Source organism: Filicampus tigris, chromosome 18 (genome assembly GCF_054856515.1).
Source record: "Filicampus tigris isolate MCC_2025a chromosome 18, RoL_Ftig_1.0, whole genome shotgun sequence".
Taxonomy (NCBI): Eukaryota; Metazoa; Chordata; class Actinopteri; order Syngnathiformes; family Syngnathidae; genus Filicampus; species Filicampus tigris.
Window position 1 is genome coordinate 2,885,673 of NC_141234.1, and position 16,153 is coordinate 2,901,825.

The 16,153-nt window shown below is 44.6% G+C and overlaps 1 protein-coding gene across 8 annotated transcripts in view; it reads right to left on the reverse strand.

The window, feature by feature from the left end:
• macf1a (microtubule actin crosslinking factor 1a) overlaps nt 1-16,063 on the reverse strand; it is a 124,808-nt gene extending 108,745 nt beyond the window's left edge. For 6 of the 8 annotated variants that reach the window (XM_086013993.1, XM_086013994.1, XM_086013996.1 and 3 more), the window contains exons 1-3: nt 15,500-16,063; nt 14,469-14,981; nt 11,232-11,472 (exon numbers count right to left, since the gene is read on the reverse strand). In XM_086013993.1, the coding sequence (XP_085870119.1) occupies nt 11,232-11,457 (226 nt within the window). In that variant the 5' untranslated portion in view covers nt 11,458-11,472; nt 14,469-14,981; nt 15,500-16,063. Of the gene's footprint in view, nt 1-8,060; nt 8,907-11,231; nt 11,473-14,468; nt 14,982-15,499 lie in introns of those variants that run through there. The other 2 variants (XM_086013985.1, XM_086013987.1) reach the window with 2 other exon arrangements.
• Nucleotides 16,064-16,153: the final 90 nt, after the last annotated feature.

Below are 16,153 nucleotides of genomic sequence, written 5' to 3' on the forward strand. Positions count from 1 at the left end.
GACGATAATTATAGTGCATCTCAATTAGGAGCAAAGCCTGTTAAGAGAAGTCGCTCCAGCTTAACAACTAGTGACCCAGTAACGATGGAGCCCAGCGGGAGGAGTGACAAACCGCGCCGAGTGTTTTAGCGTCTCGCTATGGAAACAAAGGATGCAAAAAGGAAAAGCATAATAACAGTCATTAAAATGGCGAGGAGCTATGAAAGGAATCGGGGCGTCGGAAGAGCAGTTATGGCGTGGTACACTTGCGCCAGTAGGGGGTGCTGGCGAGTGGCGTCACGAGTCGAGCGGTGGGTTTGGCAGTCATCAGATCAAAGTGTTACCAGGCTACGCTGACACGCGTTGGTAACAATGTTTGGGAATTTAGAGCCAACCGCGTGTCTGCTTAAGTGGTTCCAAATTTGGTAGAGGACAGTTTTTTCTTTGGCAGACCTATTGAGCCAAAAATGGCCAATTCAGACCAAAACGTCAGACCTTTGAGGCTGTGTTTTCAGGCGTGGCTTCTTGAGATTTTTTTTTTTTTTAGTCTACTACTCAAGCTCGATGTGTCGAGCAAATTTCATGGTGCTCGGTGAAGCTGGCTGCAGGGACTGAATTTTCAAACATTTTGAGATGTTCGATTTTGGTGTTTTACGGCGAGTCGCCAAATTTGAGGGAAATTGTCAAAATAACCCCAAATAACCCTAAAATGGCCACTTCAGTCCCAAATAGCTTCCTGCATGTTTTCATCCACGGCTTGAGAATCTGCTCTTGTGGGTCTATTCATTGTAGACATGTCTACTAAATTTCATGTTGCGCAATAAAATGATCTTCAGGGGCTGAATTCTCAAAGAATCCCAACAAGGCGCAACAGTGCCAAATTCCGGGGGGGGGGGGGATTTGTTTCCCTCAAAACAGCGACTTTGTTGAAGCTTAGATTGACGCACTGGGGGCTCAGGTGAGACATTGTGACGGCGTGCTTCTGGCTTGACTGAGGCTAGGAGGGAGAAGGGGGACAAGGAAAGAAGCTTACGAGCCGACTAGTGGGATTTTAAATGGCTCGGCGCTGAGAAGACGGGCAATTAAACGAGCGGACGTTCCAACTCAACCCTCGTAAATGGTTACGGACATGAATGACGGTGGCGCGACACATGAGCCCAATTCGATAGAAAATCTGATCCGTAATAATGAAAACGAAAGAGTGCAAGATGGAGGAGCCCCAAAACATCTCATAAAAACTGATGAATAACGTTCAGTGCTTACGACGACATCAAGACGCTTGATCTATCATGACCGTTCCAAGTGATCCCACCTCCCTTCTCATGCTACCTTCTCGCTAGCTAACAGTCGACGCCATTGCGCCAAATGAACCGCGATGCGGACGAAGGCGCTCAAGTTCTGGAATAGTGAGGGAGAGGGTGACTCGTGCCGGACCCCAAAGTCACAAACTCTTCTCTCGTACATTCAAATAGACTAAAAGACGGTTTGCTAGCGTTAAGTCTCGTGTTTCAGTGGCTTTGCAATATTGACTGGAGCACCTGGTGGCCCGGCCCGGCCCGGCCCGGCAGGGCGTGCATTCATGCGAGAGCGTCGCTCGGAAGGAATTGGAGCAGATTAAAAGTCAGTGTGCTCTTCTCTCTCTCTCTCTCTCTCCCTCTCTCACTCACGAGGTCGACACTCACCCCGTCTCCTCCTGAGTCACTAACAAACATGACAACCAATATTCACATTTTTTTTCCACCCGCATTTTTTGGAAGAATCGATGGAGAAGTTGCCAGTCCTTCGGAAGTTGTGCCCGAATGATGACATCGAGACAACAAAACAAACAAAAACAACAAAAAAAACTCACCGAGGACTATAACGCGAGTTGATCCATGTAAATGTGCCCGGCAACATCTGCACATTCTGATTGGACGATAATATGGATGACGCAATCATCAGGAATATGTCGCAATTTTGATATCTCGCCTGAAAGTGAACGTCACTATATTTTTGGACCAACTCTCGCGTCGCTAAATCAGCTCTGTGGGTCTGTTTCCCGGTGGAGTCTTGCCATTGATTAAAGTTGCGGCTAAAAGAACAAGTCCGCATGCATATACACACACACACACACACACACACATGCATGCATATCTACCATCTTGACATCTACTTGACCTACTTTCTTCTTCACGCATGCCCTGGCATCCAAACAGTCACTTATCTTTTTTCTCCTGAGAGTGTGTTCGGTATCCAGTAAACCAGGAAGCGTACAAGACATAAGAAACGTGATGGCGTAGAAGCTGTGCTAACTGTCAAAGAGATACACACACACACACAGTCAAAATCAAATAGTGGCAAGTAAGTTGACACATACAGACACAGGATACACGCACACACTGACAAATACATTAATTGACACATATACTCAAAGACAAAAACACACACACACACTGACACACAGTCAAAAACTGGTACACACACGCAGACAAAAACGCATTTCCACACACACGCTATGCAAGCCAGACAGCAATCATGAATTCAGGCCCTGTGCGCCTCACAGTAAAACACACACACACACAATGATGGGCCAACACACACATTTCCACACAGCGGCAAATATTTGCGACTGGCAGGCTGCGGCCCTGGCGACCAATCATCAGGCGTGACACGCACAATGTGCCTCATTGATCGATCATGTTACAGCAGCGCACAAAAATCAGCTGGCTGCCGGTTATGTAAGACGGCCGCCCAGGCCAAACAGTCTTCAAGCGCCTTTGCAAAGAGTCACTTGGACTCTTTTTCATGGCGTTCGTCACGAGCGCGAGGAGCAAGCGAGGTGGAGAAGCCCCTCCACCCCCTTTCGACCCTAACTGACATCAATTCCTCTGGTGGCTTCCGCCCCCTCCCTCATCGGATTGTGCCGGCAGCAATGCAAAGCCGAGGCTCAGCGAGCGTTTGCTTTTCCCCGAGGATGCCGCGGCACCGGGAAGAGTCGGAAAAAAAATATTAGGAATCGAACCAATATAAATACTAAAGGGAAAAAAAATACTTGGGAAAAAAAAAAAAAGAAAAAAATGATAGAAGTAGTAAATGAGAAAATAAAAATAAACGTTTTTAATGTTAAAAAACAAACACTACATGAGGTGAAAAAATATAAGAAAAAATAGAATATGATTAACAATACATTTAAAAATATGCTAAAAAAAATAATTAAAAATGTAAAAATGACAGAGCAAAAATCTGAAACAAAATACTAAAAATACAAAAAATATGCAGTATATATAGAAATTTAAAGTCATATTATAAGAATGAATGCAATCGAATAATGTTTAATTCTAATAAACAACAGTAAAAAAATGTAAAGAACAAATTTAAAACACTAAATTTTAAAGTTTACTTCTTTTACTTAGTAATACTAATTACATTTCTTCAAACAAAAACAAAATACACAAAACGAATTATTTTAAAAAATAAGTGTTTTTTTTTTTTCTAAGTATATACTTACATTGAGAATCAAGAGGTCTGAAAAAATATTTTGGGTGAAAATCACAAACCAATAAAAATAAAACGTACATAAATAAAATTCTAAATTCTAAATATTATACATAAAACAAACAAAGCCTATAACGTGCATACATAAAAACATATCGTCGCTGTCCTGTGAAAAACACTTATCTCCAATTTTGGAAACTTTTTAAATTTTCACTTAAATGCGATGTCTGTAACACGGAAACATGATTCATGTAAAAATAAGAAAAACATTTTAAAAATGGAGATGAGTGTTTTTCACATGACAGCGACGATATGTAAAAAAATGCATTAAATATATTTCAAAATACTAGAAGTAAAAAATAAAAATAACTGGGAGGGAACGAAATCTTTCCTTTGAATGAACACAAAAATTGTGGACCAGCTGCACACTCAATTCATGAATTATTTACCGAGAAGAGAAACGCTAAAATCGCCAACAACCATTGTTGCTCCATCTCACAACGTCAACAAAATCCCTCAAGCAGTTTTATCGTAATCCCGCTGACGAACGCCGACAACGCGACCTCCTCGTGTCGGTGGGAGGTCGCGGGGGAGTCGCAAACATGGCGGCTGACGACCGAGCCGCGGTGGAGGAGGGGAGTCGGCGAGACGAGGCCGAGGAAAGAAGTAGGCCATGTGGAAAAATATCACCGCTCCCGCGTCTCCTCTCGCACCATCTTTCATAAGCGCGCTCATCCAGGGAGGTCCTCTCTTGCTACCCCAGAACAAGAATGTCAAACTACTTCCATTTTTTTTAATCAATCTTTGCCAGGCTCCTTCAGAAGCAGAATGCAACAATTAGACAAAACAAACGTCCGACTTTCCGTGACTGCGGCGGTTTTCAAACTGGGGGATCGCAGGGTTCGTGAGATGTAGCTTTCAAGGTGTACAAGCAGTCAGTGAGGGTCAAGTTCAAGTTAACGCGAACGACTGAACATATTACTGTGACGCCATCTTGAAAATAAATGTTAGCAACGGCTCCGAGAGTTAGCAACTTAGCAAGTGTACGAATACGAATACTCGCTAGCGAGGTTAGCTAACCGGCATGGCTAACTGTTTGCGCTCTTGGGGGGAAAAAAATTAATTTAAAAAAAATCCCTTTGACAACCCCTGCTGTACTGCATCAGAAATCGGAGTGCGTGCGCATGTGTGTATGCGCGTGTGCGTTGTGTATGCACGTGATCCAATTTGCTAGCAAAAGTCTTTACTGTAGCTTCCAGCAGAACATATGGTCAGGGGGGGAAAAAAAAAAAAAAAAAAAGTCCACAAAGGATGCTTTGCTTTGACACTTTCACTTCAGAGAGGTCGGCACGTGCACGCACACACACACGCACGCACACAAACACACACACACCCAGGCTGCCAAACGCTGGCCGTGCAAAGGAAGGACTCATGAGTGTGAGCTGTTAAATATACAGAGGGGAGAATACTGTAATGCCATCCTCGGGCAACGATTTGCAAGCCAAACACACACACACACACACACACACACACACACAAAATCAAGGCAGTCAGTCACATACATACACAAAGCAGTCAGCTTCCCGCATTAAAAAAAAAAAAAAAAGTTGATCCAGATTGCAATCGCAGCTGATGTCGAACCGAGCAACTACACAGAAAATGCGAACAACGCGAAACAAAACGACCATCGGAAGCTAACACACACGCTCACTATATGCACGGACACACTCAAAGACACAAGCGACGACACAAATCTGACAGCGAGGCAAACAATTGCTTGCAAAAAAGCACACGCATACACACTGACAAAAGCATGCGCACACACCATATTTATAAAGGGCATCAACAGTACTGCAATGGAATTCTTTTTTTATATTGGCCTCCAATTGTTGGCTTTCCTGTTAGACTTCCGCCGTTTCTCCGTGTGGATTTCAGCCGGCTGACGCTGCAGCTTCCACACACATACACACGCTTCATCTTTAAGAAAAAATGCAATTATAGAGGAGGATTTTTTTTTTTTTTTAAAGGTGGGGGGGGGGGGGGATATGGGTAAAAATCACATGACAGCCTGCTTTTCCACTGACTCAGTTGAGTGCTTGACTCGCGTCCCACCCGGTGTTTTTCCACCAGTGACCCTGACGCTATGACTGGAGACATCCTGGCATTGTTGTGTGTCGGCAGCGCGAGTCAACACAAACACACACACACACCCACACACACACACACACACACACAGTGCTGTGAATGATTTAAGACGCATCCCGTGTCCCTCCTCCGTTTCGCTCGAGCCATTCCACATGCCCGAGTTCACATTTGTCCCGACACACAAACAGCTGACACACACACACACACACACACTCTGACAGTGATAGGATAGCGGTGTATGCAAGAGTTCAAGTTCAAAGTGGGAGGAAGAGGACAAGTCATCGCCAGAATTTAGAAGGGTTTTGGAAAAAAAAAAAAAAAAAGTTGCACATATTAAGTCAACTTTTTGATGGATAAATGTTACGAAATTGACATGGCTACACTAAAAGCTTCTAACATCTATTGTTTCGATAGTCACCGTTACACCATTGACCTTTTGAACATTAATACTGCGCTAAAATATAGGAAAATAAAAATATGTCGCCTATCGCTAGTTCATGAGCCAATTCAAGTGTATCGCGCATAAAAGTGAAATAAATTTAGCTAAATAAAGATTAAAATGCAAATATATTGTGCCTAAAAGTAAGACACTACGGAAATCGGAAAGTACTATACTGGATTCAAAACACTTGAAGCCACTGTAACATACGCACAGTTTTAACATTTAATTCAGTCATTCTTGCGCATTCCACTAGAGGGAGCTTAAATATCGTTAAGTGTGGTGAGGCACTTAACGATATTTAACTAGTGTAGAAAACATCCAGCTCAAAAAAAAAAAAAAAAAAAAAAAAAAAAAACGCTTTTCTTCCACAGAAAGCTTCACTGAAGGACAAGCAAAGTGTTGCCACGGTGCTGAAGAAGCAATCGAAATGTCAGAGGAAAAAAAACACACACACTCGCTCTTTGACCCCGGCGAGTTGTGTTTCATTAGCATAATCAATAATTAAAACGCCCGGTTCCCATTTCATCACACGTGCGACCCGAGCCTACTGGCTGTCAATTTGAGCAGAGGTATTCATTTTTAAAGAGTCGTGCAGGTTACGAAACAGGGTGACAGCACTGCGGTAGAGAGTGGGTGGGTGGGTTGGTGGGTGCGCAGAGGGGGGGGGGGGGGTCCCGACATGGAATTCTCAGTACTGGACGTTTACCCTGGCGTGCACGGCGGCCGAGTTGATATTTACAGCACAAACACAAGGTGACGGATGTTGGCGAGGGTGGTGGGTGGCGGGGGGGGGGGGGGGGGGGGGGGGGGTACTCAGTAAAAGTGCTTCCTCCAGTGGATCCAAAAGTACACAAGTGATTACGAATAGGAAGAAAAGGGCAGCCAAAGCAGGACAGATGGAACTGGAGGCTGTTTATCCAAAAATATGCAGGAGGATAAAAAATAAAAACTCTCTATTGCGCTGGAATGACCACAAACATTTGACTTTAGTCCATGGATTTCGTTAAAATGACCAAAAGCTCATTTCTCCTTGACAATTGTACCAAGGATCACAATACAGTATTAGGCAAACAAGCAAAGAACTGACTTGACCCAATGCTAATGTCCACTTTTGACTGACAGTCAGGCACACATATGGGCAGTTCATATTTTACAATTTAGCTAACTACAATCTGATATTGTGCTAAATTATGAGCTAACCTTGAGAAACAACACTCACTAAGAAGCATATTCAGCTAATATCCGCCCAACACTGTCAAAGTGAGCGTTATCGTATAAGACCGTCTGAGAACAACAATGAGCTAACTCCATTTTTGTCATTTTAATGTTTGGTTCCAATTTTGACTTATCAGTCCTTGATTGCACTCGGCACGTTTGCTGATTGATCACCGCCACGCTGGCCCAACTCCCATTTCCAAGATGGCTGCACCCATGACACCGGGTTTCACCTTATGGAAAAACATCCCAAAAAGTCAGATTCCACTGTGCTTTTAAGCTTGGAGGCTAGACCCTCTGCATGTTGGTATAAGTGGATGTTTTTAATCATCTTTCCTGGCAAATACATATTTGACTGATGCTTGGCCGAAGACATTTCATGGACAAACCTCTTTTTCCTACTCCCAATCCTAATTGTTTCTTGTCTTTCAGACACCCAAAACGATAGTGACTGGGATCTAACCTTTGGAAATGAAGAGGATGACAGCACCTCGGCCATAAATGTAACCAATACGATGCAATATGAACATCTAATATGGGACAAGTCAAAAAACATTTCAATGTCAAAGTTCCAAAATATGAGGAAAACTTCCATTTCTGCTAAAAACAAGTACTCAAAATACATCATTTTTATACAACTCACCAGGATACAAAAATTTAAAATCACTCTCCTCCAAAACAACAAAAAATTAACATAGCCCACTTTAGTTCTCAGTGTGTTAAGGTAGAATTGCTGCCAAAGCTCTTGTGATGGCTTGTGCAAGTATACCTAATGAAGTGACTCATGCCTTCTCCTGCCTGTTACCTTTATAACGTTCCAGGACATCTTCGTAGGCCTGGGCGAACTGTTTCTCCTGGGAGTGGTTGGACGGTAGCAGACCGGGTATGAATCCTGCCATGGTGCTTTGAGGGTCGGACTACCGCAGTGGCCCCGCGCCACCGGCTGGCTGGCTGGCTGGCTGGCTGGCTTGATGTCTTCCCTTCCAAGGCGTCCTATTCACGGCCGGGCTGGCTGCATTTGGTCCGGTAAAATCCCGTCAAATGGTCAATAAATGCACAAAAAAAGTCTTCAGGGGTGGAAATTGTACGATGGGGGGGGTTACATAAATGTTATCTATCCACCATCAGCGTGCTGGTTGGTGCGCACCGACACACGCTCAGAGCTTGGCGTCTCCCCCCGAGGAGTACCTCCTAATATATCACCATCCACCGGCGACAGCTGTTCAGACACTGAGGGGACGGAGCCCCAGCCCTCACGCCCCAAATGAGACACGGAGAACTGGGGGAGCCGAGAGTGTCCGTTTCCAACCCGGTAAGGTGGTGGGGGCTGGGAGGGCTGTCGGGCTAATTTGTATCCGGGCCGGCGCTTCCTCTCCCCGGCTGCGTACGTCAGCGAGCCGTCCCAGTGCTTCCCGGAGCTTTTCCCAGCCGCAAATGGCCGCTTGCACACGCCGACCTCGGAATTCTTCACCCGCCTTAGGGGGAGTCTCTTTCTTCCGTTGCGTGCTGGGACTCAGCTCGGCTTGCCGTGGCTGTCTTCCATCCCTCTCTGCCGGCCACGTCAGGAAGCGCCGATGCCGCTGCAGGAATCTCAAAGAGCGGCGCCCAAATGTGACTACTAGCACGTCAAGCTAGCCGGCTGGATGTTACGGATTCGAGGAATGCTTGAGCTATAGCGCCCCCTGCGCGGCCAACCGCGGTATTACGTGACCATGAGAGCCTCGGCAATACTAGATAGATAGATAGATAGATAGATAGATGGATGGATAGAATTTTGAAACATAAGGACTTTTGCGGGGATTGCACTATGAGGACATTCGTAATTCCGACTGTCTTTGAAGGCAACACGGGCTAAAATTTAATTGAGGGTATATACCGCCACCTAAAGGCTGAGTGGTGGAACTGACGAATTTAAATCCATATGCACGCTGCTATATTTGACTTGGTGACCTATTTGCTATGCCGTAGCCTCCTGTACTATATGGCTTTCTGTCCTGTCCTTTAAACCATCAGCGGATAATCTCCAGAAAGCAGCTTCGACAGTGGACGACGCACAGATTATGTCATTAATCCAAAAGGGATTAACGTAAAGATTCATACATAATGCCCATTGTCGTCGCTGTACATTGAGAAAATGCCAGAGATGTGGAAAAGATTTATATGAAACTATTTATATTAGCAAAGGTTTGGTCCACATAAAAATGATCAACTAAGGAGGAGGTATCAAAAGAATGGCCTTGAACATCCTGTTTTTTTTCCAGATAAAAACCAAAAAAAACTCAAGATTTGGAACTACGGCCATTCCTTGTCAATGTAGATATTTTATTGCTCTTTTCAGATTATAGTCTTTTATTTTTTTTGTTTTGGCTGTTATTACTCAAAGAACAAATTATTGTACATTTTCTTCATATTTATTTCACACCTGTCACCTACCCTCTTTTGTTAGTGGTGGCTGGCCACGAGAGGGCGCTTGAATAAAAATAAGTAAAAAAATGGAAGTACACACACAGTATCAAGTTTTAGATGAGCAGGATAAATACATAATTAATGATGAGTAAAGCTGTGTCTATGCGGTTTGATTGGTGGCGTGTTTCCACAAAAGTATTTACTGATAGACTTTCGTTAAAAGTTGTACAGTCGCTTCTCTTGGACACAAGAGATAGATAGGAGCATGTTGGGGCGCACCCCTCCTCCATTTATATACAATGACTCTCCCACCTGGAGCCAACATCACATCCGTCTGTCATACTGCGGCTGATTGACAGTTGGAGCCGCGGGAGTTGGAGCCGATCGGATAGCAATGCAAAATAGAGGGAGAGAAATTCACACACACCACAATCACCACAAAATGTTAACTTTTGAGAAGGTTTCCTAACATTTCTGAGTAGAGTGACAACAATAGTCAACCAAATCTTGCTTTCTCTCTACCACATTCCCCCCCCCCCCAGTAAACCTCCCCCAAGGTCTTTCTTGCAGCTCTTATCCAAACTTTCCTTCCCTCCAAGGTTCACTTCATCAATCTTTCTCCCCAACTTTGCCTTGAAAAAGTCATTAAATCCTTCAACTCTTTCTTCCCGTCCTCCTTCCCTTCTTTCTTCCCTGCTCATTCACTTTTCTCTGCCCTCTTTTTATACCCGATGTCACCCTCGTCCTCCCCCGCCGCCATTGCTTTCATCACCATGGCAACAGAAGGAGTGGGGATTGAGAGGGACACCACGTCACTATGGCAACAGGGGACTAGAGAGGCTGCCTGTTGGGGAAAAAAGAAAAAATGCTGCAGGCGGGACGGAGGACGCCTAAATGACATGCCAGCATCGACGTGCAGGGTCCTGGTAATTTGCTGCGTCTCCGTGTAAATATCTGAGCTGCCAATCGCGAAAGGATTCCTGGTCTGCATTCCAGCCTTTGTCCTCGCTTGGATCAGGGTCAGCGCAAACACGTCCAAATCGTCCATGATACGGCCAGACGCAAATAGGGAGACACAATGGGGCTTCAAGCCTGAGTGAGCCGACAATCCTGACATGTTCGGACCACTCGTCGGGATAACTTTGCATCATGGGACCGCTAGGTCATGTTCAGGAGGCTCGGGTTTGAGAGAGCCCCATACAAATGTATCACCATAGCAGAGTCGAAACTGTCTTAACCCTCAAGCCTTGTTCCATTTTACTACCCCTTGAGCTTGTTCGTATGTTATTTTGACACCCTGTGAACGGGGTCACTTGTATTTACGGGCACCGCCGTATCGCTAATAGTGGCGTCTACAGCCGTTTGCTCTATTGGAGTTAAACGGCTCTTTGGGAAACTAAGAATATGACATCATGATATTACTCCCCAAAATGTATATATTATATCATCTGGGAGAAACATTTAAAAAAAAAAAAATATTTGAAGTGTTGATTTATCCTCACAGCAGTGACACTGGACAACTTTTCCGGCAAAACCGACACTGACAAGAGCACATCAGCAGTCTCCTTACCTGCCACGCGGACCACAGCCCTCTCCGCGGGGTCCAGCACCGAGTCCTGGCTCCTGCGCTTGCGCCGCTCGTGCTTGGACAGGTTCCAGGGCAGCGTGTCTCCCAGCGCGCCGGCGTGCAGCGACGAGGGGCACGGCGAAAGCGAGCCCCCCGAGCGCTCGCTGCGGAAGGACGGCTCGCTCACGCACGAGCGCTCGCTGAGGGTGTCGTCGTCCGATGACTCCATGGGGGGGCGTCGGGCCTGCCGGGGGGAGGATGAAGAGAGCAGAGTCACCCTTAGCTAACTAGTAGACGCAACAAGAACAGAATTGATCAGAAAACGCAATGGGGACTCACTAAAGGAATTACATCCAAAATCAAATATATTTGGTATTTTTACTATTTTCGTAACTGTGCCATCTGCTGGATGGGGTAGCACACTGCGCCTAGTCCTCTGGTATACGGTAGATGTCCTTAGCAACAGAGCTGGTCAGAAAAAAAAATTCCTTGTCACCTTACATGTCACTTGTTGCTAGGTGGAATCGGATAGAGCGGCCCATTATGGAAATAGGGCCAAAATCAGCGGATACATTTTTTTTTTTAACTACGTAATTAGTTACAAGTCATATTTTTAGAAAGAGGGAGCAGAAACAATTAAGTTTAAAGGGAGGGGATGTCACATGTGCAAGAAGGTTAAAAGTTCAGAGAGGTGGAGGGTGAGATAAAAACAAAATATATGACATTCATCACTTAAGAGAAGTTAATTTGGAATCAGAAAGAAGCTTCCAGTAGAAAGTAGCAACAAGAGGGACTAGCTAGCAGTTAGCTCACAAGCTAACAGATTTGAGCCAAGTAAATGAGAGTGTGAAAAAAAAAAAATCTGAAATCTTTTGTAGGATTTCATATGGTGAATTCAAACAGGAGAAATGAAGTTATTCCATTCTGAAATATGGCTGTCACATAAAATGTGAAGCGATGTACAGTAAATACTTTGCTGATGCAATCTATTTACTGTACAGAATGAAGTGTCCAGTTTGTGTGTGTGCGTGGGCTGAGGCCTCATCCCTCACAGCAGCCAATCGATTGAGTCACAAATCAATGACAATGAATAGCCAGTGAAACTGGATCCCGGTCAAGTCAATGAAAGAGCTTCTTAAAGTGCTTTCATAGCCACTTTGATATCCCTCGGTCTCTTTCGCATCTGACTGCTAATATGCTAATCGGTCAAGAGGTGGCCATTAAAGTGCTTAAATGAGGTTAGCCGCTGTAAATATGCGAACACACGCTAATGTTTCGCACTTTTTAAACATTTGTAACGCTTCCAAAGAGACTTTAAAGATTTCTTTGTGTACGCGGTGAAGTTGCAGACTAAACATGGAGGTTTTTGGATAAAACATGGTTTGAGCACCACTTCCTGAAGGACTGTCACCATGGCGACGATACAAGGAGGGTCACCAAGTTTGGTGGCGCTCTGCAGCCTGGACATTTGTGTATTTGAATTTCTGCTTCTGGGGTGTATCTAGGTCTCTGGTTTTTGTTCTGGTGCGTGTTTGGGTCTCTATCACATCGTGGTGAAAATTCCTCAGTGTTTTGGTGTCTCATTTCTAGTTCTGTGAGTTTGATTTTCCAAATTCTGCCTTTGGTGTGTGAGTTTCTGCGTGTAAAAGCGAGTGAGTCTGAATCACTGTAAAAATAGCAACGCGGTCGGGAAACTTCATAACCCGAACCCTGTCATTAAAGTTGTACTAGGTCCAGGACCGCCACAGTGACATCACTTGCTGTCTGCCTCCAGCTCATTTCCAACACATTGTGCAGCTTGTAGAAATTACGTTGTTTTTTTTTTGCCGTGACCCTTACATGAATTGCCTCAGTGTGTGTCTATTTTGACTTGGTGAAGCAGCCTGTTTCCTGTCGCTTCTGACCCAAATTGTGGGGAAACAGCCTCCTATCATTCCCCGTAAATTCTGCCTAGCAACAAGTGACCTCGTCGACCTGACCCGGAAGAAGAATTTGTGTCTGTTGATCAACATGTCTGCATCTTCTAGCTGAAAATGTTATTTATTAAATTGTGATTTTTAGGTATTCTCACTTGTATTACTTCCTGATGTTAGTTTTGATTTTCATACCCATTTCTAAACTTTAATTCAATTTTATTTATTTTGAAAAAGGTAACATTTTAAAAATAAACCCTATTTGTAAAATTTTGCAAAGGGGTACTTCAATTGAACTTTATTCTATGTAATATTTTAATTGAATTTATTCTTCAAATTGTATTCGTTGAATGTTAATTAAAATGTTATTTTAACATTTACATTTTATTTCATGTTTAACGCATAGTTTTGTATTTAACATTGATTTTAAAAACATTCCCATTTCGTATGTGGAATTCGATTTTTTCATTTTCATTTAAATTATTTCAATTGCATTTTTATTCTTTCCAACGGTGGGGAAAAACACAAAAATGAGAAAACGAGGTGTTCTGAAGCCGAATTAACCTTTAGCGGCATCAGTGTGTGCTCCAGTTTTGCTGATGATGATGTGAGTCCACTGTTCGGCTTGTGTTTGACCATTTGCTACAAAGCTACAGGAGATGAGCATCTCTCGGTGCCACCAAGCAGTTGGAGGTGACGATGTTGGTCAGGAGGGTTCCAGTTCATCCAGCAACATATGTGCCGGGAGCTCTCAAATGGAAGAGAACGTGTGCCGCTTGGCATGGACGCATTCCTCTCTCTCGAATGTGAAATGTGCTTTGCATGACTGGACATTGGAGACAGACAGCGAGGAAGAGACAGTGCGTGCATGACTGCAGTCTCTTTTGTCCACGCCGCCAATTGCATTTATCCATTTGTGCTGGACATGTGCTCAAGTGTCTTCACAAGCCAAGTGTTGTGGAATTGCTCTCCTCATTCAGTTGCAATTTATGCAGCTGTGTACGTGTACAATGTCAAGGCCGTGTTATGTGTGCAGTTTCTGCACTGACTCAACAGTCCTCGGGTACAATTCTCATTACGGGCAGAAAGCGTCTCCTTGCACTGTTGTGACACAGATGAAGCTGAGTGATGGTTAAAATAATCAACATAATGCTCCAAATTAAAGGCCACTTCATCAACACACCACTACCAGTCATAGCTACAGCCCTGATTAAATCCAAATGTCATTTAAATGACTCCCTAGGCATTAGAATTCATCTTCCGGTGGTGCTAAGAACGGCAGCTGTCTGCTTTAACAGGGGTCCGAGTGGCTCCGAGAACAGCTTACCTTCAGCGGTAAGCGGCGGTCCTGCTAGCCGGGATCCAAGCGTGGAAGGCCGGTGTGGCTTCCGCCGCCGCCGCCGCCGCTGCTCCCCTCCTCCTTCTCCTCCTCCTCCGGATGGATGAAGAATGATGCCTTCCGCTTCTCGGCTGGACCGGACGTGCTCGGCGGAAGAATTAAAAAAAAAAAAAAAAAAGCGAAAGTGGTGATGGTGCTAATGGTCCACTACCTCCTCCACCAGCACCTCCCGCGGTGCTCCCTCGCCCGGTCACACGCAGGCTGTCTCCCCGCTAGGCTGCTTCCGTTCGGCGGTTAACCCATGGCTAGCAGCGGCCGGGCCGCGGCCGCTTTTCTGGGGCTGCTGGCGGACATGTCGTCTCGGGGGTTTGTGGAGTGGCGCTGGGGTTGGAGTGGGCTTGTTGGGGCTCCTCCTGCCTCGTCATCGCGCGTTGCTCAGTCCGCGTGAACGCGGACGATGCTCCCTCACGCACGCGCACTCCCGGCGTATTCCAGTCGAATCTTTTTTTGAAAGGGAAAGGAGAAAAAACGGACAGACTGTACTCCAATTCGGGATCACCTCGCGCATTGTTTTTTATTTGTTCACAAGTGAAATGCTCTCATACACACAACTGAATTGTGTTCACTTACAAGTGAATCGCTTTTTCGCACACTAGTGAGATGCTCTCATACATGACATTTTTTTTCACGTCGTCACAAGTGAAACGCTCTCACACACTACTGAAACTATATTCTAATAGAAATAACTGCTTCACTTACACACACAAGCAAAATGCTTTCGAGTGAAACATTACTGAAAAAGCTCTCAAACCCACCACCGATTTTGTCTTCTCTCACATTCACAAGTGAAATGCTTATGTACACTGTCACTAGTGAAATAAATCCTCGCATATGAATACATAACTGCTCTCGCTCTCCATCTCACACACACACAAACGTGAAATGCATGCTGTCATACACACACACACACACACACACATGAATTGCTCATACACACAACTGATATTTTGTTTGCTCACCTACACAAGTCATCTTCTGTTGGAGTGATGTTTGCAGTAGAGATGTGTAGATCCTTTAGAACCTAAACAAGCGAAACGATTTTAAACACTATAGTGGAGCACTCTCACACATACTAGTGAAAGGCTCCTACAGGCCATAGTTAAACACTATTTCATACACCGCCGAACCACGATTTATGAGCACATTCCAGACGTGTGAAAGGATTTCAGGAGTGGATGTAAAATCTTTTCAAATAAATAAATAAATACATACATGGTGTTAGAGCGTTTCAGTGATGCGTTAAAGGCTATTCTAAACAATACTGTTCCTTAGCTCCTCTCAGAAACACAAGGCGTGGACATATTTGCAGCAGCTACTCATCATTCACATTAACCTGATGTCATCATTTAACCCCCGACCCCCACACAACCACACACAGCTGCGTGCGTCTTTGGCTTGGCCACTTTATTAGGTACACTTGCACACTTGTAGCGCAGGGGCCACTTCAATTTTCTTTCGTTACAACGAAAGTAGCATGAGTTAATAAACGTTTCTGTGTATATTAGAGTCAACAGCAGTGGATTGATTGATTGAGAATTTGAGGACTGAAAAAATAACGGAGCTCATGGTTTTGTGGGTTCTGCACTCTCCAGGATAATCCCAAATCTCCTGCC